Below are 25,122 nucleotides of genomic sequence, written 5' to 3'. Positions count from 1 at the left end.
TATATATATATATATATATATATATATATATATTTTTTCTTTTCTGTTTTTTTTTTTGGGTTTTTTTGGTGGTACTGGGGTTTGAACTCAGAGCCTCATGCTTGCTAGGCAGGCACTCTACCAGCCCTATAATTTTTTTTTTTGAGATGAAGTCTTGTTATGTTGCCCAGGCTGGTCTTGAACTCCTGGGCTCAGGCAATCCTTCCTCAGCCTCCTGAGTAGCTGGGATACCACTGTGCCCAACATAATAAATATTTGAATAGTGAATGAAGGAATATCTAGGTACCCTTTTTATTAATGTGTCCAAGTGACTGCATGAGGACACACAACTAATAAATAGTGGGACAGGCCTAGTTCTGACTTAAAATCTTGTGTTTCTATGACTACATCATATACCAACTCAAACAACACTTAGCATACTAGGAGAGCAGCTATTCCACAAAACCAAGAGCCAAACCAGAACTACAAAAGGCTCTGTAGGGGCAGGCAGAGTTATTCAGATGGTAAGAGCACCTTGCCTAACAAGTGTGAGACCCTGAGTTCAAACTCCAGTTCCACCAAAATAAAAGCCTCTGTAGCCTTTGATATAATCACAATTATAGTGCTAGGGTTTTGTTTTTGTTTTTTGTGGTGCTGAGTTTTGCTCCTTGCTCTTTGCTGCTGGTGGTTGAACTCAGGGCCTGGTGACTGCTAGGCAGCTCTGCCACTAGAGCCACTACATAAGCCCTTTTTGCTCTGGTTATTTTGGAGATAGGGCTCACTTTTTGTCTGGGCCAGTCTGGATCACTATCTTATTTTAAGCTTACTGCCGTGGCTGGGATGACAGGTGCACACCACTACACCGAGCTTTTTCCATTGAGATGGGGTCTCATAAACTGCCCCCCAACCCAGGGCTGCCCTGGTACCATGATCCTTCCCATCTCGGCCTAGCAAGGAGCTAGGATTAGAGGTATGACCCTCTAACCAGTACCTGGCTTAATGTTGTTTTGTTGTTATTGTTTTGTTTTGTTTTGTTTGAGGCACTGGAGCTTGAACTCAGGTGCTAGGCAGGTGCTCCCCTCCAGCCCTGTAATGTTTTTTTTTTTTTAACAGAAGATCTCTTTATGTAGGGCACATTCATGCATAGAAACAAGTAACTTTTATTTTATATTTTATTTATTTAAAAAAATTGGTGGTACTGGGATTTGAACTCAGGATCTTGTGCTTGTTAGGCAGGTGCTCTACACTTGAAACTCTCCCCCAATCCTCAGAGATTTTATTATTAATATAAGTTGCTTTATTTACCTGCACCTATCTATGTCCATCTTTCCATGACCACCTAGAATAATGACAATTTCAGCTAATATTTCTTTTTTTTTTTTTTTTTTTTTAGGTTTTTAAAAGTTTATTAATAGTAATATAGGAATGATTAATGGGTACCAGATTTTTTTTTTCATTTTTCTTTTATTATTCATATGTGCATACAAGGCTTGGTTCATTTCTCCCCCCTGCCCCCACCCCCTCCCTTACCACCCACTCCACCCCCTCCCGCTTCCCCCCTCAATACCCAGCAGAAACTATTTTGCCCTTATCTCTAATTTTGTTGTAGAGAGAGTATAAGCAATAATAGGAAGGAACAAGGGGTTTTGCTGGTTGAGATAAGGATAGCTATACAGGGCATTGACTCACATTGATTTCCTGTGCGTGGGTGTTACCTTCTAGGTTAATTCTTTTTGATCTAACCTTTTCTCTAGTTCCTGGTCCCCTTTTCCTATTGGCCTCAGTTGCTTTAAGGTATCTGCTTTAGTTTCTCTGCATTAAGGGCAACAAATGCTAGCTAGTTTTTTAGGTGTCTTACCTATCCTCACCCCTCCCTTGTGTGCTCTTGCTTTTATCCTGTGCTCATAGTCCAATCCCCTTGTTGTGTTTGCCCTTGATCTAATGTCCACATATGAGGGAGAACATACGATTTTTGGTCTTTTGGGCCAGGCTAACCTCACTCAGAATGATGTTCTCCAATTCCATCCATTTACCAGCGAATGATAACATTTCGTTCTTCTTCATGTCAGCTAATATTTCTTGAGCACCCATTATGTGAGTCACTGCTGCTTGGGTTATGAAAGGCATACAGTCCTTGCCTTCAACTTTCTCACAATCTAGGAGAGAAGAAAGGCAAATAAATAAACTATACTATTGATTGAGAAATAAAATAGTAGCTGGAGGTATAGTTCAAGGGGTAGAGGACATGCCCACCAAGCACAAGGCCCTGAGTTAATATCCCAGTGCCTCCAAAAAAAAAATACAATAAAGAGAAATAAAACAGTAGAAATATAAGAAGATACATATGCTTTCCAGGAGAAAGAAGGATTAACCCTATAGGTGGGGAGTTGGGAAGTTGTCAGAAAAGGAAGAGGTAACAGTGCAACTGAAGTAGAGCAGAATTCCTCTACATAGCACCTACAGTGGGGTATAAATTTCCATTATGATTAATAGGTAAATTTGAAACAAAGGGAAAACTTGAATAAACCCTCTAGATGTGCTTGCTTTTAGTTACTTTTAGTTGACTTTAAAAATCACTAATTTTTGAGATCACACAGTCGACCTATATATTATTGGTCTCGTACTAGCCTTGCTGTGGATAACACCTCTGACACATGGGCACAATGATAATGATTGCCTATGTTGCTTTTTAAGGACTGAAAGATTGCTTTTGCTGAAACCACTGACTGCACCTGGGCCTACACAAGTGTCTCATATGAGAGAGCCAAACACTCCACTTCAGATGATGCTAATGCTACCATTTTCTGAACATTCAGCCTATAAAATAAACTATGAGGATTGATTACACATGTTCAGAGCACTGATCATTTCACCATCAATCAACTTGCTCCATGCCTCAGACACGCTGCTTCTTAATTCCATAAAAATTCCTAAATTCTTTCCTCAAGGAGGTAGATCTAAGACTTGGGTCTTACGTCTCCTTATGTTGTGGCCACTTCATGAATAAACTTCTTTGTTTTGTTTTGCTTTGTTTTGTCTTTTGCAGACTGGGTTTTTTTGAACTCGGGGCCTATACCTTGAGCCACTTCAGCAGCCCTTCTTTGTGATGGGTTTTTTCGAGATAGAGTCCCTCAAACTATTTGCCCTGCCTGGCTTTGAATAATGATCCTCCTTATCTCTGCCTCCTGAGTAGCTACGATTACAGGCGTGAGCCACCGGCACCCAGCAAAATTCATCATTTCAGGGATTGGCATACTGTACAGCAGGTGAAATGAGCCTAGTTCAGTAATAAATTCATACAGCAAAGGGGCACTATTTCTTGGGAGCTTGCATGGAAGGTTGTTTCTTGCCACCTTGGAACTGAAGCTCCTGTGGCTATGGCCACTGCCACTTTAAAATGGGCTGAAAATGTGATCAGCACCCAAGACCCATCACTCAGCTTGGCCTATGGCTCTTGGAGTTTGGGCGGTGTCCCAGTGAGAGAAGCTGAGGCACTGACACCCCACCAAGCCGGCCTGTCCAGCTGTCCTGGAGAGAAGCAATTGGGATTAGTTCATGATCCTATGAGGGAAGGCATGGTCCCTGAAAGGGCATATATTAGTTATAGAGTCCAGAGAGCTAGTACTGAGTCCTAAGTAAAAGGCTCATGCAGTAGAAAGGAGGACATGGAGGGCAGAAGTTTACGCTATAATTAGTTCTAGGAGTAACAGGGCTATGGGAGGGAGGAGAGTACAGCCGGCAACTATTTTGAGCACAGCTCCGATTGACGGGACATGTGTGCTGGACTGTACTGATCCCAGGGCCAAGTTACCAGCCTGTGGTGTTTGGTGGAGGGTAGGGGGGAGGCTTCCAGCGGCAGGAGCAGGACAGCCAGACAGGCAGACCGGACGGGGTACCAGCACCTCAACTTCTCTCCCTAAGACACTGTTCATACTCCAGAGGCCATAGGCCAAGCTGAGCGATGGGTGCTGAGGAGGAGGTGCTGGTCACATTATCAGGGGGAGCCCCTTGGGGCTTCCGACTTCACGGGGGGGCCGAACAGAGGAAACCCTTACAGGTGTCCAAGGTAAGGGAGAACCCCTGAAATGAAGTTTCAGAGGAAGGGAACCCAAGGGAATCTGGGGAGAGTCCCACTGAGGGAGGGAGTTACTGAGGGGCTGTGAAGAGGTGGTGGGAAGGTGGGCAGGTGGGCAGGGAAGCATGCTCAAGTCTGGAAGGGGAGTATCTGACCATAGCATTTTCTGGTGAGCTAATAGAAAAGGCAACTCCTGGTTTCTAGGGAGCAGAGTAAAAGAAGGCCCTGCTTCAGTTTCCTGTAGCACTGTGGTAGCAGAAGCCTGATCTGGTCATCCAGTCTTTCTTCTTCTATGTGTGTGCCTCTATTCCAAACTTCAGGAATGTAGGGAAGGTTCTAATTTCTCTCTGACTAAGCTGATATGTGACAAACTGAGACTGTCTCACCTAGCCCAGCCCAGCCCAGCCCTGTCCTGCCCTACCCTGCCTTGCCCATGCCCTTAAGTCTTTCTCTAAGTCAGATCCTTTCTCTCACTAGGCACGACTTTTGTTTTACAAGCTACGATGGTTATGGCAATATCTGGTCTTTCTGATGATGTCATTACCCTTCTGGTTTTATTCTACAGACTTAGTTTTCTGAACTATAAAATGTGGGCAATGATAGTACTTCATAGAATCATACTAAGAACTAAATACAATACCACATACAGCATAGTACCTAACAGTAAGAACGCAATAAATGTTAGCCATGTGTGCACATGCATAGTGCACGCATGCACACACACACAACACACAATCACAACATACCAGAATCAGGCTGGACTGCCTCAGTCTGGACGACTCTTTTAAAATTTTAACTTGTAATTTCTAAAATTTTAATCTGTGATTCCAAGGCCTAGGAAATAACTATTGGCTAGTAGAAATATTGCCCTTGGTGGAAAATCTTGGGGATATACCACCATTTCTAGTTCCTCCTCCATGCAGTTTTCTCCAAGCTTCTTTCATGCAGTGATTACCCTACCGCCCACCAATCTGCACCTTCCCTCTAGATGGTCCTCCTCAGCTGTAGTCCCATGCACTTCCTCACTCTTTTTACCCTTCAAAGTAAAATTCTGTGAATCTTTTCTCTCATTCTATTTCCTTTTAAGTCCTTCATCATTTACAATGTCTTCTTCAACATTTCAGATTCGAAGACGGAGCCAGGCTGGCAGGGCAGGACTCCGAGAGAGGGACCAGCTCTTGGCAATCAATGGGGTTTCTTGCACCAGCCTCTCTCATGCCAGTGCTATGAACCTCATTGATGCCTCGGGAAATCAGTTGGTCCTCACTTTGAGGAGGTATGGACTTATTTCCTTTGCCCCTAGGTCCAGGACTCTGATTGCCCGTCTCAGCTCCATGTGTCACTGGCCTGGCTCAGCAACTAACAAGTACCAATTTCTGCTCTTGGGTTTCTGCTGGAGTATAAATGTTTGTGTATGCCTCCCAGAGGATTTGAATGTATTGTAATTAAGTGATGCGTAGTCAAGTGGGTATTTGAGAAATGGGCCTATTTTGACCCTTGGCCTATGTCCTCCTCATAGCTTCCTCAAAGCCCATTTCCACACACAGCCTTCCAAGCACATTTGCCTCTCACTTTGTCTTCAGATCTTCAGTATTCCCAGTCCATCAGTCCATCCATTCCAACTGTATGCTAATCCAATCTTGCTCCATTATCTCTCCTCCCACCCCTCCATATCTCTCTAGTCTTTAGGAATAAGGCTCCTCTCTCAAGTCCTGATGTCTTTCCCATTCAGGGTAGCAGATGAAGGACCTGTGAGATCTCCATCCCCTGGAGAGCTTCAGGTGTTGTCACCCTTATCTCCACTGAGTCCTGAGCCCCCTGGTGCTCCAGTTCCTCAGCCTCTTCAGCCTGGGAGCCTTCGTTCACCCCCTGACAGTGAGGCTTACTACGGAGAGACAGACAGTGATGTTGATGGCCCTGCCACCCATGAGAAGCCCCGCCGCCCCCGCCGTCGAGGCCCCACAAGACCCGCCCCTCCAGGAGCCCCACCTGATGAAGTCTACCTGTCTGACAGCCCTGCAGAGCCAGCACCTGCCATCCCTGGCCCTCCCAGCCAGGGTGACAGTCGTGTGAGCTCCCCATCTTGGGAGGAAGGGGCAGCCCTTCAACCACCCCCAGCCGAGGCGCTGCTGTTACCCCATGGTCCACTCCGGCCTGGCCCTCATCTCATCCCTATGGTGGGGCCTGTTCCCCACCCAGTGGCAGAAGATCTTACTACCACCTACACCCAGAAGGCCAAGCAAGCCAGTGAGTGCCTGAACTCTTTTTTTCCTAGCCAGGATCTAAGCCCTAAATCTATGCCTCCATATCCATCCATGCTATCTACCTCATGCCTGCTGGACACAGTCTTTGAGACAATTAGGGAAGAGTGACAGTGGAAGGGGAGAATAATTATTCTCTGGGTCCCTATTATTTTTGCTATTTGAACCAGTGTGGCAAATAGGTACAGGTGGTTCAATCCAACCCAAGAACAGACTAAGTAGGGAAATTGAAAAGTGGCATGAATAGATGAGGGGTTATATGGTTACTGTTGTTTTGCTAGGTATCAGGATGGGGTTGGGGGTGGCACAGGGAAGGGGAGTATTTGGAAGCAGGATAAGGCTATAGGAGCTCTTTACAGTGTTAATTACAACCATAGTATCAGTGCTATCTTTGACATTTGTAAGTTCAGCTGAGATTCCTATGAACTGGGAGGCTCTAGGGTGGTCATGAGATCCCTAGGAAGTAGGAGAGGGAGGGATCTTCGGCTCCTTATCTCAGGCAAAAATGTAGGTCTGGGCAGAAAAAGCCAAATCCACTTATCTAAGACTCTGCTATCTTTGATGTGCGCCACAGAGCCAGCTCTAAGAGTAAAGTTTCTCCCTGCCCTTTGCCCCTCATAGGGACCTTTATTTGTCACTTTTGAAATCTCAGGATTCCCCCTCTAGTTTTTTTGTCCCCCCCCCTTTACCATTCTGATTCCCGATCCATAGAATTTTATGTCTCTGAGTTTGAATAGAGGCTAAGGGCATGATAGTTTAGAGTCTGACATCCCCAAGTGTTCAATATCCCACAAAGAAATTACAGATTCATGCTCAGGATCCCATACTTATTCCCAATTCTCATTTTAGCACTCCTTCCTTCCCATCATGCTGAGTGAGATTGTAGTTAGTGGCTCAGGGATATTTTTAGCTAAGCAAACCTCATTGTCCAGAGGGGTGGGGTGGGGGCAGGGGAGGCAGGTGCCCATGTCCATCACACCAGGACTTGTGGGGCAGTGGAAGAAGGGAAGGGGCCAGGCTCCAAAAATAGCCCAGTGAGCTCACTCAGCTGCCAGCTCTGGGGATAAGACAAAGGGGCTTTAAAAGGCACTGGGGATGGCTCAAATTGGTCCTGCTCCAGCCAACACTGCCTTTCTCGCCATGGAGACCAAGACCTTTGAGCCCATCATCCAAGAGCCCTTCAGCCAAGCCAGCTTCGACAAAGTCCCAAGCCCAGTTCCTGAGCTCAAAGACCCATTCTATGCAGGTACTACCTCCCCATATTCAAGAGAATACTAGAGTCTAGAATGGAGGGTGAAACCTCAACCATTTGGGAAGGGTGGTCTTTGGGAAAAGTCATACTCTCTTGTTCCCTCCTTCTTGTTACTGTCCTCTTTTTCCTTTTCTCTGGAGAGTGTTACTGCTTCTTTCTCAGAATGGGTTGATGCTATGCACACAGGTCAAAGGGCTTATGATCACATATGCTGTAAAAAGCTCATAGGAACAGAAAGCATGTGTGAGAGAGGTGGGAGTACCTTATGAATACATGAAAGCAGGCATGTGTGAGTGGGTGGGAGATGATGGAGATGATATGTGTGCACAAGAAAGTGTCTGTATATATATACAGTAGTGTCAAGAAAGTTTTGAGAGTAATGGTTGCTCACAGTGAGCCTTAGCACTGTGTTAAGTGCTAAATTTACTTATATTATCTCACTTAATCCTCATACCAACTCTATGAGGTAGTCATTATCATCCTCATTTACAGATGAGGAAACTGAACTTCAATGAGGTGAAGTCACTCTTCAAAGAACTAAAAATCTGAACTGAACTGATTCCAGTGTCTATTTTCTCATTTACAGTACTATTCTCTATTATACACGTTGGGATGAGAGGAATGAAAGCCTTAATTAGAAACCAGCTTGGTATCTTGAATGGAAAGTAGATGGAATTTCAAGAATTTTTGAGGAGGAAGTAGGACCATGGTCTAGAGAGTATAAATGTCTAAGGCGGGGTTTTAGCAGCAGGACAGCCTCTCCTACTTCTTGGCCCCACCTATCTAGGCCCCACATGGCACTGGAAGCCCTGCCTTGCTTGTCTTCAGCACAGTCTTTTGCAAGCCTGCCTTGGGGTGGCTGCCTGAGCAGTTCTGACCCTAAAGAAACTTACCCCACTCCCACCCTCCAACTTGGGGGAAAGGAGAATATATTTACCTGGTGAACTTGAAGGACCCTAAAGATTTGGAGGGAGTGCTCTGGCTTTTCCTGTGTCTTGGATCCAAGAATATCCCTGACTGTGAGTAGCAGGGGTATGAAATACAGAGAAATACGAAGAAGAATTTTGGCAGTTGGAAGGCCGAGAGCAACTCTAAAATTCTGTCCAAACTCTTAGTAACAGGGTCTCTGCAAGGGAAACTCTGGGAAGAAGAGAGCCACCTGGGACACGTAGGTCTGTGAATGTGGCTGTGTTTTCATGTTAAGACAGGTATATTTACAAATGTGTATGCGAACTGAGATATATGTAAGCTGGTATCCATATACAAATGAGAGTGAAAAGTACATAATTACGTCCACAGCTGGCTTTCAGTACACTGATACTCTTGTTGAAATGTGATGGGAGTTATTTCTATGAGTGCTTATGATGTGAACTACATGACAGGTGAAATTGTGAATGAAGATCTTCATGATCTTGTGTGTTTTGGTTGTAGGTGGGAAAAGAGGATAAATTCCAAACTTTGTGAGGAGCCTCTTAACATAGCTTCTACGCTAGGAGAAAAGTGCCCCTTCTCATCTTTTCTCCCCGAGACCTGCCTTATTCCCCTGCCTGCCATGGAGAATGACGCTTCCCCTCCCCCACATTGCCAGTCAGGAAAGGGAGGCCGCGGAGGAATGTGGGTGAGGTGGCTAAGGGCACATCTCTGGGAAGTTGAAGCAGAATAGAGGAAAGAGAAGATAGGAAAAGAGCTGTGGTCAGGGCAGTGTCACTGTCCTTGGTTTCACTTTTCACCCTCCACTTTGTCCCCAAGTCAGAGAACTTTGCCACAGGCAAGACACGTTGTGGGCACCGCCAGTGAAGACAAGAGATGGGAGAGAGCTGGCTTGGGGTGGTGGTATTGGTGTTGGTGCTTCAAAAAGCAGGATTAGAAGAGGCTGAGAAGCTGGGTTGATCAATTTGCCTCTTGGTTTCCTCAGAACTGCAACATGTGGAGAGCCTTCAAGAGAAGAGTGTGAAGGAGGCAAAGACCAAATGCCGGACCATTGCATCCCTGCTAACTGCAGCCCCCAACCCTCACTCCAAGGGGGTGCTTATGTTTAAGAAACGGAGGCAGAGAGCCAAGAAGTACACCCTAGTGAGCTTTGGGGCTGCGGCTGGGACAGGCACAGAGGAGGAGGAGGACGGCGTCCCACCAACGAGTGAGTCGGAGTTGGACGAAGAGGCCTTCTCCGACGCCCGCAGCCTCACCAATCAATCTGACTGGGACAGCCCCTATCTGGACATGGAGTTGGCCAGGGTGGGCTCAGGCGCATCAGAGGGCCAGGGTGCCGGGCTGGGAGGGCAGCTGAGCGAGGTCTCTGGGCGAGGGGTCCAGCTCTTTGAACAGCAGCGCCAGCGTGCAGCCTCTAGCACCCTGGAGCTGACTCAGGTGGGTCCAGCCATATTCAATGGGCAAGGTCTGCAGTCACCACCTAGAGCCCAGAGTGCTCCTCCAGAGGCGGCTGTGCTCCCACCCAGCTCTTTGCCGGCCTCTGTAGCCAGTCCCAGACCCTTCCTTCTAAGTGGTGGAGCCCCCAGTCCAGCTCCAGGCATCTTTAACAGGTCAGCAAGGCCCTTTACCCCTGGCTTACAAGGGCATCGAACAGGTACAACTTCGGTTATTTTCCGGCCCTTAGCCCCCAAGAGAGTAAATGAAAGTCTGGGAGGTATCAGCTCGGTACCACCCCCCTTCGTGTCCGCCCCACCTCCCTTTGTGTCCTCTCCACAAGGACCCACTCCTCTGCCCACCTTCACCACAGGGATTCCCAGCCACGTGCCATCATCAGCTTCCCCCAGCACCACACGCTCCTTGGGCCCTGTGACAGCCACCAGCTCCCTGTACATCCCAGCCCCCAGTCGGCCTGTTACACCGGGAGGTGCCCCAGAGCCCCCTGCTCCTCCTAGCGCAGCTGCTATGACCTCCACCGCTTCTATCTTCTTATCCGCGCCTCGGCGACCCTCTGCGCGTCCGGAGGCGCCCGCCCCAGGCTCCGCAGCTCCTGAGTCCCCCAGCGCCCGGGAGCAGCGCATCTCTGTGCCAGCTGCGCGCACCGGCATCCTGCAGGAGGCCCGGCGCCGGGGAACCAGGAAGCAGATGTTCCGGCAGGGAAACGAGGAGATGAAGAACTCGCCGAATCCCGAACTGCTATCGCTGGTGCAGAACCTGGATGAAAAACCCCGGGTCGGGGGTGCTGAATCTGGTCCCGAGGAGGACGCTTTGAGCCTGGGAGCTGAAGCCTGCAACTTCATGCAGCCACCAGGGGGCAGGAGTTACAAGACTCTCCCTTACGTGACACCTAAAACCCCGCCTCCAATGGCTCCCAAGACCCCACCCCCTATGACTCATAAGACTCCACCCCCAGTGGCTCCTAAGCCCACAACTCAAGGGCTCTTTGATGGGCTAGTGAATGGGGCAACCACTTCTGCTGGAATCCCTGAACCACCAAGGCTGCAGGGTAGGGGTGGGGAGCTGTTTGCCAAGAGGCAGAGCCGTGCTGACAGGTATGTGGTTGAAGCTACACCTGGTGCTGGCCTTGGCCCTCGGCCCAGAAGTCCTTCCCCTACCCCCTCATTGCCTCCTTCGTGGAAATACTCACCCAACATCCGTGCCCCACCTCCTATTGCTTACAACCCACTGCTCTCACCCTTTTTCCCTCAAGCTGCCCGAACTCTCCCTAAGGCCCAACCCCAGGGTCCTCGGGCAACCCCAAAGCAGGGCATTAAGGCTCTGGATTTCATGCGGCATCAGCCCTATCAACTTAAAACTGCAATGTTCTGTTTTGACGAGGTTCCTCCAACTCCTGGCCCCACTTCAGGGCCCCCTAAAACTGCCCGAGTCCAGGAGATCCGTCGATTTTCCACTCCAGCGCCCCAGCCCACTGCAGAACCCCTGGCCCCCACTGTGCTTGCCCCGCGAGCAGCCACCACATTGGATGAGCCCATCTGGAGGGCAGAGCTGGCCTCAGCCCCTGTCCCTAGCTCAGCCCCTCTTCAAGAGTCTCCTAGGGGCCTCGGGGCCACATCCAGTTCCTGTGGTTTCCAGGTAGCCAGGCCCCGGTTCTCAGCCACCAGAACAGGATTGCAAGCTCATGTGTGGAGGCCTGGGGCAGGACACCAATGAGCAGAGAATAGGTCCCAGAATCAAGGAAAAGTGAAACATCCAGTCCCAGAAGTTGTTTCTCCTGCCCTATTCTACCCACTCTCTCAAGGAATCTGGAGGCTAAATTCCCTTCTGCCAGACATAGTTTTGAAGTTAGTGTCCCATCCCCCAGCTTCCTCCTCACTCCCCAACTCCCTGCCACTTTCTAACCTATTATCTCCACTTTGGTATCTTTGCTTCTATTTGTCTCTATTTCCTTGCCTGAATCTCTGTCTTTATCTCCTGACCTCTCCACCCACAGGCCTCCACAGGTCTGTATTTTTTTTTTTTTTTACATTTGTGTTTTTCTCCACGGGCCTCATTTTTATGTGCAGTGAGAAACACACAGTAGAAGTGATAATCACTGGGACCTCAGGCAAGAGGCTCACCACTAAGCAGACTGAACTGACCCCTGTGTACACTAAATGCCCCCTACTCTTCACTGCTTTCCTAGGCAAATACCTAAGTGTGTGTGTGTATGTGTGAGTACGTGCAAGTGTGTGTGGCAGGATCTGATCTGGAAAGTGATTGGATGTGCACATATGTGCTCTTCTGCTTGAGGCAAGAGTAAAAGGAGATGTCTAAATAAAGACCCAATTTGAGTCTGAACTTCTACTGGTAGAAGGGTCAGATATTTCCACATGAAGTCTATCTAGCAGGGAGAAAAAGCTTCACTAGAGAATAACCCCTAACAGACCAGCATCTGTAGCAAATGTACAGAATGCTGTGAAACTAATGGAGTCTGACAAGACTGAAAAGCAGGGATAATTTGCATGGGGCTGTGTTTTACCAGCTAGTCCAGGAGCAGAATTAGAGATTCTTCTATTTCTCTGGATTTCAGAAAGTTAGCATCAATAGGTCCATGCTGAGCAACCCATTATCCAGGAAATAGAAAAAAAGAGAAAAGAAAATTTCCTCAGAGAATGAACAAGTTGTTGGCCTCATTGCTTCATGAGTCATTCATAAGACAGAAAGGAGGGAGAAGAGAGACAGAGTGGGGAAAGTGAAGCAGAAACCAGGGGAACAGAAATGAGTGAAAGTGAGCAAGCCACAGAGAGGAGATGGTGAAGGAAAGGGCAGTGCTGGCTAACAAACCATTTGTGTTCAAAGGGGTTATTGGTGAAAAGTCTGAGAATGTATTTGTTGGCATGAAGGGTGATGATGGTGGGAGGGAGGCATGAGGGTGTGTGCTGAGTGTTGAAAGAAGAGTTAGTAACTGTGCTATCTCCTGGGAGTCTACCCATCAGTTTATCTTCTGCAGTTTGTCATGACTACCAAGGAAAGGGTAGGGAGCCCAAACCTCTCTTCAGTCCTACTCCATCCCTCAAAAGGCCCCAGCTCTTGCTCCTTTTCAGCTTCAGTCCTGATTTCTGATCCTAGAAGGGTATGTACTCCTCTCCCACCAAGACCACCACCAATCCTGTTTGCCGTTTGACCTGAAAAGTGATCATTTCCTTTGCATATTGGGTGTGAGTCACAGTTCTTCGGTTTGTGCACAAGAATAAACTTATACCCCATACTTTCTGTTGTCATCTCTTCTGGTTTTATACCCATATTCTGATCTTTCCTTGATCTTCTCTAATTCATTCCCCTGATCTGATTCCTGATCTCTGTCTTCATTACTGCCCTCCCATTTTTCACCCTTTTGTTTTTTTGTTCTTTTCTACAAATTCTATCCTGCTTTGATTTGGCCACCTCCACCATTCCTCTTGGTTTTCTCTTCTTGGTGTCCCCATCCAAGTTCTCCCCTTATCCTCCCACTGCTCTATACTTTACAGGCAATAGAACTGAGAAAAGTTGGAAAGGCCCTTTGAGCCTTTTGCCAACAATATTTTATTTTATGTATTTATTTATTTACTTATTGTGTGGTATTAGGGTTTGGATTCAGGGCCTACACCTTGAGCCACTCTACCAACCCTTTCTTGTGATGGGTTTTTTCGAGATAGGGTCTCACAAACTATTTGCTGTGGCTGGCTTCAAACCACGATCCTTCTGATCTCTACCTCCTGAGTAGCTAGGCAATATTTTTTTTCTTTCTTTTTTTTTTTTTTTTTTTGTGGTACTGGGGTTTGAACTCAGGGCTTTACCACACCTCCTGACTAGCTAAGATTGCAGGCGTGAGCCACCAGTGCATGGTGCCAACATTTTCTATCTCCCTGGAGGAAGCAACCCTGTAAAACATTCTCCAGGAATTAAGTGAAAAGAAATCAATGACTGGAAATGGAGGCATAGCTCAAGTGATAGAGTGCTTGCCTAGTAAACACAAGGACCTGAATTCAAACACTAGTACTGCCAAAAAAAAAAAATCAATGACTGTAGAGGGAGGTAGGATGGGAGGGGAAAGAAGGAAAGATGAATTGGTGCCAGTTGAGATGAATAGAGAAGAAGGCAATTGGAGGCAGACTAGAATGAAAAACTTCTGAGAAGGAAAGTACCATTGTTCAATTTTACCACCAGAGGGCATATTTGTACCAATAATGAGATGCTCTCAGGTACGGTCTCAGAATTTCAAAGGAAGGGCACTGCCATAGGAGGTCAAACTCTGAGTTTGTTTTTGAGGAGAGGGTAGTAGTGAAGTTACATTTATTTATTTATTCATTTACTTATAATTGCTTCTTTGGGTTGGGAAAAAACAGAGGAGAACCAAGGATGAAGGATTTGGAGGCACAAATGGTCTGGGCAAAAGTCAACTGTGGTGGTGGCTAGGGTAGTCTTTCATCCCCTAGCCTGGATGTGAAAAGTAGAGGATGGAAGAAGGACATGGCTCAGAAAAGTAGATAGCTCACAGAGGCACAGAGGTGTTTTCTGGAAGCTTCAAAAACTACCCCCTTAGACAGTTGCAATAGGGCAGTGGTGAGTGCAGCAGAAATGCAGCAGTAGCTGTTTCCAGAACCTGAACAGAAGGTGGAAGAGGAGACTTCCTCCAAAGGAGTTCTCAGGCTGGTGTCCCTGCCCAACAGTACAAATAGAATTGTCCAGCTCTTATGGGATGTGTGCTTCACTTAAAGGAACCTCTGAGATCAGAAGGATCATGGTTCAAAACCAACCCCAGACAAATAGTTTGTGAGAACCTATCTCAAAAAATACCCAAAGCAAAAAAGTGTTGCTCAAGTGGTAGAGTTCCTGCCTAGCAAGCATGAGGCCCTGAGTTCAAACCCCAGTACTGCAAAAAACAAACAAAGAAACAAAACCAAACAAACATCTGAGAACAAGGCCCTGGTAGATCTGAAGCTTACATGGGTTTCTCAGGGAGGCAACAATATCTATACCGTACAGCAAGGGTGGACTGAGCAACCTGCAGCAAATTAGGCCTAAAAGACAGTACAGGCGTTTACCTTGTTATTGTTGAAACTGCCAGAGTTTAAGAGGAAAGAAAAAGGAGTGAGGCAGAAAGAATAACTTGTCAAGTCTTCCCTACATCATCTGTCACTGCACTGGGTTCCTCATCCTGCCAGTATCTGGCCCTCTCAGTAAAAGACCAACCTATTCAGGAACCTTAAATTAAGAGCAGTTCCATTGTGAAGACTTCCATCCTGTCCTCAAATTTAGGTCCTTAAACCCATCCACCCCCAAATACACCCATGGGTCTCTCCAGCTCTGAGTGCCCCTCAGGGCTTGTTTTCTGGTCTCTCTGTCCCAGTCTGAATTCCTGCATGCCACTTGCTGCCTGCTTCCTCTCTCTATCTTCAATTTCTCCCCAAATGCTTTTTTGGATCTCAGACTCTAGGAGCAAAGGAATGGGAAGCCCCTGGGTAGACAGAATTCCCTGGCTCAGACAGCTCAGTGGAAGAATCCTAAAGGCCTTTCTCCCTTTCCTGAGCCTCTGGGCAAGGAGGGCAGGATCTTGGTTCCAGGGTCTCAGTACCCCCTGTGCCATTTGAGCTGCCTGCACTCATCATCTCTATTAATAACCACCCCCCTCCCCCACTGCCAGTGCTGCCCCCACGCCTGCCCAGCTCGGGTTCTCTGGTCACAGCAGTTCAGTCCTCCAAAGCTGTTGGACCCTAGGGAGAGCTGACCACCAACTGAGCAGCCGGTAAGTCTGCAGCTCTACAGTTTAAGGGGCTGGAGCCCACTCTGCTGACTTCTGTGTCTGCAATTGTGATTCTTGATCCTGGGGGAGTAGCCCCCGACCTCATCTGTGATCATCTGTCTAGTTCAGGGGAGCCAGAGTTAGAGGGAGAGAAGCCAAGGAGGTTGGGGGGAATGGAGATGTTGGGGGAGGCACCTGATGAATGGGAAGAGAGTCTGAGACCCTGCTAAGTTGGTAGAATTGCAGATTTGTTTGCAAGACAGGACTCAGCAGAAGACAGCATGTCTCTATGTGCCAACTTCTGTTAAGGAGGGGCTGGAGTCTGTATCTTTTCTCAATTTGTCTCCATCTGTGGTCAGATCTTATTACTATGTTCCTGTCCTTCCTGAATTCCCCACTGCTATGACATTGCTGATGTGACATGTGTCAGGGTTTGAATGCCCCAATTCCCTGTCTACTCCAGCTCTGAGGCCCAGAGCAGGAGTGACTAAAAGAGGAGGGAGCACACCCATGACCTCCCAGGCCATGTTCCAGCTGGCCCAGTGGAGAACCAACAACCTCTCCTTCCTATGGAGACTGTTTTTGGCCGAATCTCTTCAACTCTGGCAGAACATTCTCTACCCTCTTGAGCCTTGGGGGAAGACTGAGGAGAGATGAGATCCTGGAATCATAGTCCTAGCCTGATATCCCAAAGCAAATTAAGATTTCAAATCATTCCAGGCCTGCCCTGCCTGGAATGTTGTCTTTTAAATATCCTTCACTGCCAGCTAGGTTCCTAATCCCTGCATAGGCTCTATGTAAAGCAGCTTACATGTTGGTAGAAGGTAGGGACAGAGAGTGCAGCTACACCTCCTGCTCTGCTTCCTACCCACCAAACAAACAAAAATCCCAGAAGCTCTAAAGCAGTGAGTTTTCACTTTTTGAGGGAATACATATTTCTTTGAATATATGGGGGCTGGGCTTATGGCTCAGTGGTAGAGTACTTGCCTGGCATATGCAAGGCCTTGGCCTTGGGTTAGATCCTCAGCACTGGCAGGGGCAGTGGGGAGTGTGTGAAGAAAAGAAAGAAAAGAAAATTGATGAAATTTTGTCCTTAGCCCTAGGTTAAGTACTGCCCTACTATAGATACTCACTCTTCCCAGTCCCTGTCCATCCTTCAAATCCCCTTCACACCCCATCCAGGTTGAATCCACCTCCACAATGCCGCTCTCAGGAACCCCAGCCCCCAACAAGAAGAGGAAATCCAGCAAGCTGATCATGGAACTCACTGGAGGTAGGGCATGTTTGCTCTTATTAAGAGCATCCCAGAGTATTGAGGGGGTGGGGGGTAGAGGGAGGGGGTGGAGTGGGTGGTAAGAGAGGGGGTGGGGGCAGGTGGGAGAAATGACCCAAGCCTTGTATGCACATATGAATAATAAAAGAAAAACAAACAAACAAATAAAAAAATAAAAACATAAAAAAAATTTTTAAAGAATTAAAAAAAAAAAAAAAAAAAGAGCATCCCAGACTCAAGAGTCCTAGAAATAACATAAGATTGAATATATTTTAGAGTGCATAAGTAAAAATTCTAGTGGTGAGAGGATAGGCGAATAGGGGAGAGGTTAGAAGTGCTGTGAGAAAGAGACAGAAAGGATTAAACATTAACTACTTATTCTTCCATCCTTTCACCTTGTAATCGTAGACAACACCCTGCCTGTCCCAGGACAGGTCCAGGGCCATAGAACCCACAGTCAGTGAGTATGTTTGAGGAAAGAAAATATGATGGAGAATGGCACAGACTAAGATCTCAATATAAAGTTAATTTCCTTATTTCTTTCCCCAGAGCTAGGGAATTGTGTAAGCACCTAAAATGGAAAACTGCACAGGCATGTTTTCTGGGGGGATAAATACGAGGGTGGGCATGTGAAGAGTTCTCCCAATACCTAGAGGCTCTCTGGAGCTAGAGCTCACTGAAAAGAAAAGGGAAAGAAGTTAGACAAGAGTCTGTATTTAGAGGTGGCCAACCCTACACAAGATTGGTCTATTGACTTTTTTTTTTTTTTTTTCATTTTTCTTTTATTATTCATATGTGCATACAAGGCTTGGTTCATTTCTCCCCCCTGCCCCCACCCCCTCCCTTACCACCCACTCCACCCCCTCCCGCTCCCCCCCTCAATACCCAGCAGAAACTATTTTGCTCTTATCTCTAATTTTGTTGTAGAGAGAGTATAAGCAATAATAGGAAGGAACAAGGGGTTTTGCTGGTTGAGATAAGGATAGCTATACAGGGCATTGACTCACATTGATTTCCTGTGCGTGGGTGTTACCTTCTAGGTTAATTCTTTTTGATCTAACCTTTTCTCTAGTTCCTGGTCCCCTTCTCCTATTGGCCTCAGTTGCTTTAAGGTATCTGCTTTAGTTTCTCTGCGTTAAGGGCAACAAATGCTAGCTAATTTTTTAGGGGTCTTATGCCCCCTGCCATTCTACAGTTTCTTCAGGGGCCCCCATCTATGATGTTCCCTTATACTTTTTGACTTCTACTCCAAGTCCATGTCCCTTTGATCCTGTTCACTTTTCCACTCTAGTCTTCCCAATCTCCACCCTGTAACCACAGTTTCCATGCATTCTCTCTAATTTTGAACCCAGGAAATCAAAATCTCTCACAAATTAGATAGATAGACCTTGGTCAGACATCACAATGTCTGCTCCCCAAATGATCTTTAACCAGCATACACACTTAGTTCTGGGTGGTATCGCATTCTGAGCACAGAAAACCCTACTTTTCTCTTTCCTTTGCCTCTTCCTCCCTACCTCCCTGAAAGGTGGACGAGAAAGCTCAGGTCTGAACCTGGGTAAGAAGATCAGTGTCCCAAGGGATGTGATGTTGGAGGAGCTGTCACTGCTCACCAACCGGGGTTCCAAGATGTTCAAACTGCGGCAGATGAGGGTGGAGAAATTTATCTATGAGAACCACCCTGATGTTTTCTCTGACAGCTCAATGGTAAGTCTGGAACTTAACTACTTTCTCAAAGCGTACTGCCTTTTCTGATAGCTTCTTAGTAGGCCCTGGACCTCCAAAATTCCCCCAACTTCCTCTCCCTGAAGATTTATAAGCTCATTAAGTCCCCTAGATACATTGAGCACCCAGCAGCTTTAGAGTGAGTTACAGCCTAGCTCTGAAACTCAGTCTTCATTTAGAGCCAGTGAAGGGGTAGGGAGTACCACACCCTCAGGGAGAAAATTCCTTCCCAGTATGGATATGGATAAGTGTTAAAGTAGGGTTATCATATAAAACATAGAATACACGGTCCTGTATTTTGAAGTTAAGCTAATAATTCTTTAGTAAAGTATGTCCCTTATAATATTTGGGAGATAAAAATAAAATAAACATTTAAAAATATAGGATACTGGAGCTGGAGGTGTAGAGTATGTGCTTAGTATGCACAAATCCCCAGGTTCAATTCCTAGCACCAAACAAACAAAAAAACCAAAAAACAAAAAACCACCAAACAAAACCCAAACAAGATATCCAGTTAACTTTGACCTTCAAGTTTATATGATGAGTATTTTTCCCACTAACTTATGTCCTCTGAAACAGTTAGGACATTAAAAACAAAATAAAAATATAGGGTGCCCACTTAAATATGAATTTCAGATGCACAATGAATCATTTCTTAGTACAACCATGCTGCCCAGGCAATATTTAGGGCATATTTCTACTAAAAAAAAGTATCTGTTATACATCTGAATTTCAATTATAAGTAGTATTCTGTAATTTTATTTAGCTAAATCTTACAATTCTAGAAGGGGTTAAATGACTTTTCATAGCCATCTCCTTATTGAGTCATTCCTTTTATAAAAGGATATCCTACATTTTCTAGTCAGGAGTTTTCTCCAAAGAGAAATAGGGATTAGGGATTGGAGAGTGGTCAGGCACAGGATGTTATAGCTGAGGAGGAGGGGACCTTCTCCATTTCCTTTCTTTCTCCTCTACCTTCTCTAGCTGGCTAGGGGGAGAGTAGAAATAGATGCCTAGATGGATGTGGCTAGGGCAGGAGTGTCTCTCATTGGCCCTATGTAGGAGCACAGTAAAAGTGCTGAGTGGGTCATATCTAACTTTAGGAGGCCAGTGCCCTCCTCTCTGCTGGGTCTGGTTACAACTGGGTGGAGCATGGGGGTATACATGATGAGATGGCCAGGAGAGCTTCCTTAAGGAGTTGGTAGTGTATTTTTAGACTTTGGGACTGAATCTAGTGTTGCCCTTTTGGCTGCTCTTTCCCTCACCTGCTAGTTTCACTGTCAGAAAGTCCTGGTCTTAGAGGCACCTAGAGGGGAGAGGAAAAAGAAATGGAATAGGGGGAGAGAACTGCTGAACAAGCTGAGGAAGGGAGGGAGCAGAGATCTCTTCAGTTCTTTAAATTAAGACTAGGTTCTCCCTGGCAATCCACCCTTTCAAATTTTAGTTGAGGTCTTGGTTTTCTTTGCCTTGGTAAGGATAAAAAAGGGGAGTGGTGTCATTAGAGGAACTGAGCCAAGGTGGGGGGTCCTACCTCTTAAGGACAGTCTAATTTGTCTTAGTCAGGTTATCCATTATCCATTAGAAGGGGGAATCTCAGAAGATTCAGGGTCTTCTGGCTGGCCATTGTCTCTGATCATCTCCTGCTTGCTATATACACCTCTGTCTTTGTATATTTTCCATATACATTACTAACCTTCCTCTCCCCTCATTTTGTATTTTCTTTTCAGGATCACTTCCAGAAGTTTCTTCCCACAGTAGGGGGACAGCTGGGTACAGCTGGTCAAGGATTCTCCTATAGTAAGGGCAGTGGTGGAGGCCAGGCAGATGGCAGTGGCTCTGCTGGACAGTATGGCTCTGACCATCATCACCACCAGGGCTCTGGTTCTGGAGCTGGGAGTGCAGGCGGTCCTGGGGGCCAGACTGGTAGAGGAGGTGGTGCTGGCACAACAGGGCTTGGTGAGACAGAATCAGGCAAGTACTCTCATCCAAAAATAACATGTCTGGTCCCTTGAGCAGATAGATCCAGGAATGAAGCCTAGGCTATATGTGGGGAGCAGGGAGGCAAACTGAGAAATCTTGGACCCAGGAGGTATTCAGGATTCTGGAATGTGTCTATTCTACCCAGAAAACTTATCTTTCAGTCATCTTTCTGGTTTTTCAGATTTATTCACAGACCTAATCACAGCCTGTCATTATGCCACAATCCTTATACTTTTGGTCCTTTGTCCCAGCACCTTTCCTAGTGTGAGGATGTGGGATAAACTTTTATTGGCTACTAACTAACTGCTATTATTTGACTTACTTTTTTCTCCCATGGCTACCAGGAGACCAGGCAGGTGGAGAAGGAAAGCATATCACTGTGTTCAAGACCTATATTTCCCCATGGGAGCGAGCCATGGGGGTTGATCCCCAGCAAAAAGTGGAACTTGGCATTGACCTGCTGGCCTATGGGGCCAAACCTGAACTCCCCAAATATAAGTCATTCAACAGGTAGGGTGGTGAGGAAGGAACCAGATACATTTCAATGTATGGTACTGTGTCCTTAGTTGGCATTAGGCTACAGTTTGAATGTTTGAGGAGATAAGAAGGGATGGAAGGAATATGGGGGCCCTAATGGAAGGCCTTTGCTCTCTTAATTCTAGCTCAGCTTCATGATAGCAGTGTGATGAAGGAAAAATCTGTTGGGAGGTAGGATATGAATTCTGGTTCATAGTCCACTTATTAGCAATATGAGCATAGGAAAGTCACCCTGCTTTTTGAGCCCTGGTTGCTTTAAATGAGAAATGTATTTATTATTTAAAATAGGAATAACATATTATGTGGTTGAAGGCTTCTTGAGTATCCCTTCCATTCAAGGTGAGAATGCCAGGGCTTAAATGGTACAGTGCCTTCCTAGCAAGTGTAAGGCCCTTAGTTCAAACTCCAGTACCACCAAAAGCAAACAAACAAACAAACAAAACACTAAAACAAAAAATAGGGTGAGGATGCCATGGGTCTCTCTGTAGTTTGATTCTATTTCATCATACCCTGCTATAGTAAAGCTCTAAGTATCTATTCTTTTGGAATTGGGCAACTCTAGACCACAGATAGGAGGCCTATTAGAGAGCAAGATAGGAAAGACTTAGAGAAGTGTTTTTGCATTCAATTATTAATTCCTCTCAGCCAGACCATCCACTATTCATTTGGGGCCCAGGTGGAATTGAGGGGTCTCCACTGTAATTTAAGATGAGCTTAGACCCTTGGATCTATTGTGTTTGGGGTTACTTTTTCTGAAATACTGGTATGGGTCATAACAATTCATGAAATAAAGGTATCAAGCACCCACCATACTCCTTTTCCCCATTATTATCTCTGGGGAAACAAGCAAACCAGGAAGGAGAATAGAGTGCTAAGGGAGAAGATAAGGAATGCAGACACAACCTCAAACTAGAATTTATGGACCTCTCCTTCCTTAAGACAGTGTCATATCTCAGTGATAATGTTCTGTTGTTTTGTTGTTATTATTATTGTTGCTCTGATTCTTAATTAAATCATATATCCTCTTTTTAGGACAGCAATGCCCTATGGTGGATATGAGAAGGCCTCTAAACGCATGACCTTCCAGATGCCCAAGTTTGATCTGGGGCCTCTGTTGAGTGAACCCTTGGTCCTCTACAACCAGAACCTCTCCAACAGGCCTTCTTTCAATCGAACCCCTATTCCCTGGCTGAGTTCTGGGGAGCCTGTAGACTACAATGTGGATATTGGCATTCCCCTGGATGGAGAAACAGAGGAGCTGTGAGGTGTTTCTTTCTCTAATTTGCAGTTTACCCTCTCTGGTTCCATTTTGGAGAGGGAATGCTGAGCAGGATGCCCCCACTGTTAATCTAGTATCCTTATGGGAATGGAAGGAAAAAAGGTGGGTGAGATCTGACTTTCCATCCTTTACTCTAATCCCCCAATCCAAGCATCCTTCCTCAACAATTCAGAACTCCCCTTTCTACTTGCTCCATATGGAACCTACTCTTGTATGGAATTTTTCTGCCACTGGTAACAGTCAATAAACTTCAAGGAAATGAACTCATTCTTCCTCTGGTATTTGAGAGCAGATGAATGCTGAGGCTAACAATGTACAAAGACTAATTAAAGCCAAATACTAAACACTCATTATTCAGACTTAAGACCAGACCTGAGCTTTTGTTACCTCCCCACCCACAAAACCACATTCATTAGGTATATACAAAGAAATACTTATTCAATAGTACATGACAAATAATCATGCACAAACACACATGCTGGCCCACATGTGAGCAAAGCTAAGAAGCTGTTGTGCACAGAGGTTAGGAAATAGATGTTGGCAATTATGGTGCTAGCTCTCTCTATGTAGCCAATTAGAAGCTGTGAAACAAGCGAACCAGGAAAGGGAAATAGGGTGCTAAGAAAGAAGTAAGGGCTACTTTTTTTTTGGTGTGTGGTACAGGAGTTTGAACTCAGGGCTATACCTTGAACCACTCTGCCAGCCCTTTTTTTGTGAAGGGTTCTTTTGAGATAGGGTCTTATGAACTATTTGCCTGGGCTTGCTTTAAACCAAGATCCTCCTGATCTCTGCCTCCAGAATAGCTAGGATTATACACATGAGCTACACATCAAGTTTAGAATAGTCATTACCTTGAGAAGAAGGGGAGGTACACAAAGGACCTTCAAACATATTTGTGATCTTCTGGTAACTGCAAAACTCTATTATTTCTATATGCATTTTCCTAAGGAGAGGGTTTTCACAGTTTAGACACCCCCTCTCCCCGACACACATACACCTCAGACAGATTCTGAAACAAAGATTTGGATATTTGGAAGGTGTCCCAGAAATCCAAGCAATGTAAAGAAGTGAGAAAAGCCAATTAAGGGTGCTTTGGGAAACTGGGGCTGAGTCTCACTGGAGAACCTCAGATAGCAATGCTATTCAAAGAATAGTCTATGGACTGGCAGCATCAGTGTCTCCCAAGAGTTTGGTTAGAAAACAAACTTTTGGGTCAAGGCATCTGCCTTTATTACTTTCTCTGGATGGTCCTTACATACTAGACTTTTTTTTTTTTTAACTATATGCTAGAAAATTTTGAAAAACACTACAGTAGAACATACCTCAGAATTGCCCCACTGAGGGGGTGAGAAACTGGAGTATTTAGTAATGAGAGATCCCATTTCTCATTGATTATAAATGTTAATTATACTGGCACTTCCAGATAAAGGGATATGGTAGTGTATAATCAGAGTCTAAAAATATTAAATGGAAAATTCCAGAAATAAGCAATTCATGAGTTTTATATTACAAACTGTTCTGAGTAGCATGATGAAATCTCATACTGATCTACTGTCTCCCTTGGATATGAATCCCTTTAGCCAGCATATCCACACTATAAACACTACCCTTCTATTTATTAGCCATCTCATTTATCAGATCCACTGTTGAGGTGTAACAGTGCTTGTGTTCAAGTAACTCTTATTTAGTAAAGATCCCAAAGTGCAAGATTAGTGATTCTGGCAATTTTATTATACTATATTGTTATAGTTCTATTTTATTATTAGTATTATTAATCTCTGTGTTCAATTTATAAATTAAACTTTATTTTTTAGCAGTGCTGGGGCCTCACACATGCAGCACTTGTAATTACTCATACTTGTAATCCTAGTTACTTGAGAGGCAGAGATCAGGAGGATCACGGTTCAAAGCTGGCTTGGGAAAAATAGTTCATGAGACCCTATTTTGAAAATACCCAATTCAAAAAAGGGATGATGGAGTAGCTCAAGTGGCAGAGTGCCTGCCTAGTAAATGTGAGGGTCTGAGTTCAAACTCTAGTACCTCCAAAAAAAAAAAAAATCAAACTTTATCACAGGTATGTATGTACAGAAAGAAACAGAATATATAAGGTTTGGTACTCTGCAGTTTCAGGCTTCCAGTGGAGGTCTTGAAACATTCCCTACAGATAAGGGGGACTACTACACCTAGGTGTCTGAGATAGGAAGTTCTGGGCCTGTACAGGGTCTCATCTTCTACAGGGTCTGGCGTGGGCTTAGGGAATAGGGGTGTGGTATACAAAGTATCTGGATAGAGTTCTTAGCTTTCATCAGATTCTCAGGTTATAACTTTGTGCTACTCCTCAAAGGTTAAGGATTATGTTCCTCAAAAAAAATTTTTTTGTGGGCCTGGGGTTTAAATGCAGGGCTTCACATTTGCAAAACAGGCACTTTACAGTGAGCCATATCTCCAATCCAGCATCTGCTAGTCAATAGCTCTGAAAACCTAGAGCGAATTTTTTCAAGTTTAGAATTTTTGAAATTTGAAATGCAACAAAAAGCCAGGTGCCAGTGGCTCATGCCTACAATCCTAGCTACTCTGGAGGCAGAGATCAGGAGGATCACGGTTTGAAGCCA

At 45.5% G+C, this 25,122-nt stretch overlaps 2 protein-coding genes across 5 annotated transcripts; both read left to right on the top strand.

The window, feature by feature from the left end:
* Positions 1–3,651: 3,651 nt before the first annotated feature.
* Synpo2l (synaptopodin 2 like) lies at positions 3,652–12,292 on the top strand. 2 transcript variants are annotated; one of them, XM_020174432.2, is made up of 4 exons: positions 3,652–4,045; positions 5,179–5,330; positions 5,787–6,301; positions 9,483–12,292. In XM_020174432.2, the coding sequence occupies exons 1-4, from the start codon at positions 3,941–3,943 to the stop codon at positions 11,663–11,665; spliced, it is 2,955 nt and encodes a 984-aa protein (XP_020030021.1). In that variant the 5' UTR covers positions 3,652–3,940; the 3' UTR covers positions 11,666–12,292. The 2 variants fall into 2 exon arrangements, with proteins under 2 accessions (XP_020030021.1, XP_020030022.2); XM_020174433.2 differs by lacking the exons at positions 3,652–4,045; positions 5,179–5,330; positions 5,787–6,301 and adding an exon at positions 6,356–7,561.
* Positions 10,909–22,773, top strand: Myoz1 (myozenin 1). 3 transcript variants are annotated; one of them, XM_074079158.1, is made up of 6 exons: positions 10,909–11,046; positions 16,899–16,989; positions 18,518–18,696; positions 20,442–20,685; positions 21,039–21,204; positions 22,264–22,773. In XM_074079158.1, exons 2-6 carry the CDS (start codon positions 16,917–16,919, stop codon positions 22,493–22,495), a joined length of 894 nt encoding a protein of 297 aa, XP_073935259.1. In that variant the 5' UTR covers positions 10,909–11,046; positions 16,899–16,916; the 3' UTR covers positions 22,496–22,773. The 3 variants fall into 3 exon arrangements, with proteins under 3 accessions (XP_073935259.1, XP_020030019.1, XP_020030020.1); XM_020174430.2 differs by lacking the exon at positions 10,909–11,046 and adding an exon at positions 15,612–15,719; XM_020174431.2 differs by lacking the exon at positions 10,909–11,046 and adding an exon at positions 16,357–16,621.
* Positions 22,774–25,122: the final 2,349 nt, after the last annotated feature.

This window comes from Castor canadensis, chromosome 7, assembly GCF_047511655.1.
Source record: "Castor canadensis chromosome 7, mCasCan1.hap1v2, whole genome shotgun sequence".
Taxonomy (NCBI): domain Eukaryota; kingdom Metazoa; phylum Chordata; class Mammalia; order Rodentia; family Castoridae; genus Castor; species Castor canadensis.
Note: the sequence above shows the minus strand (reverse complement) of the source record. Positions and strands in the feature narration are given on the sequence as shown.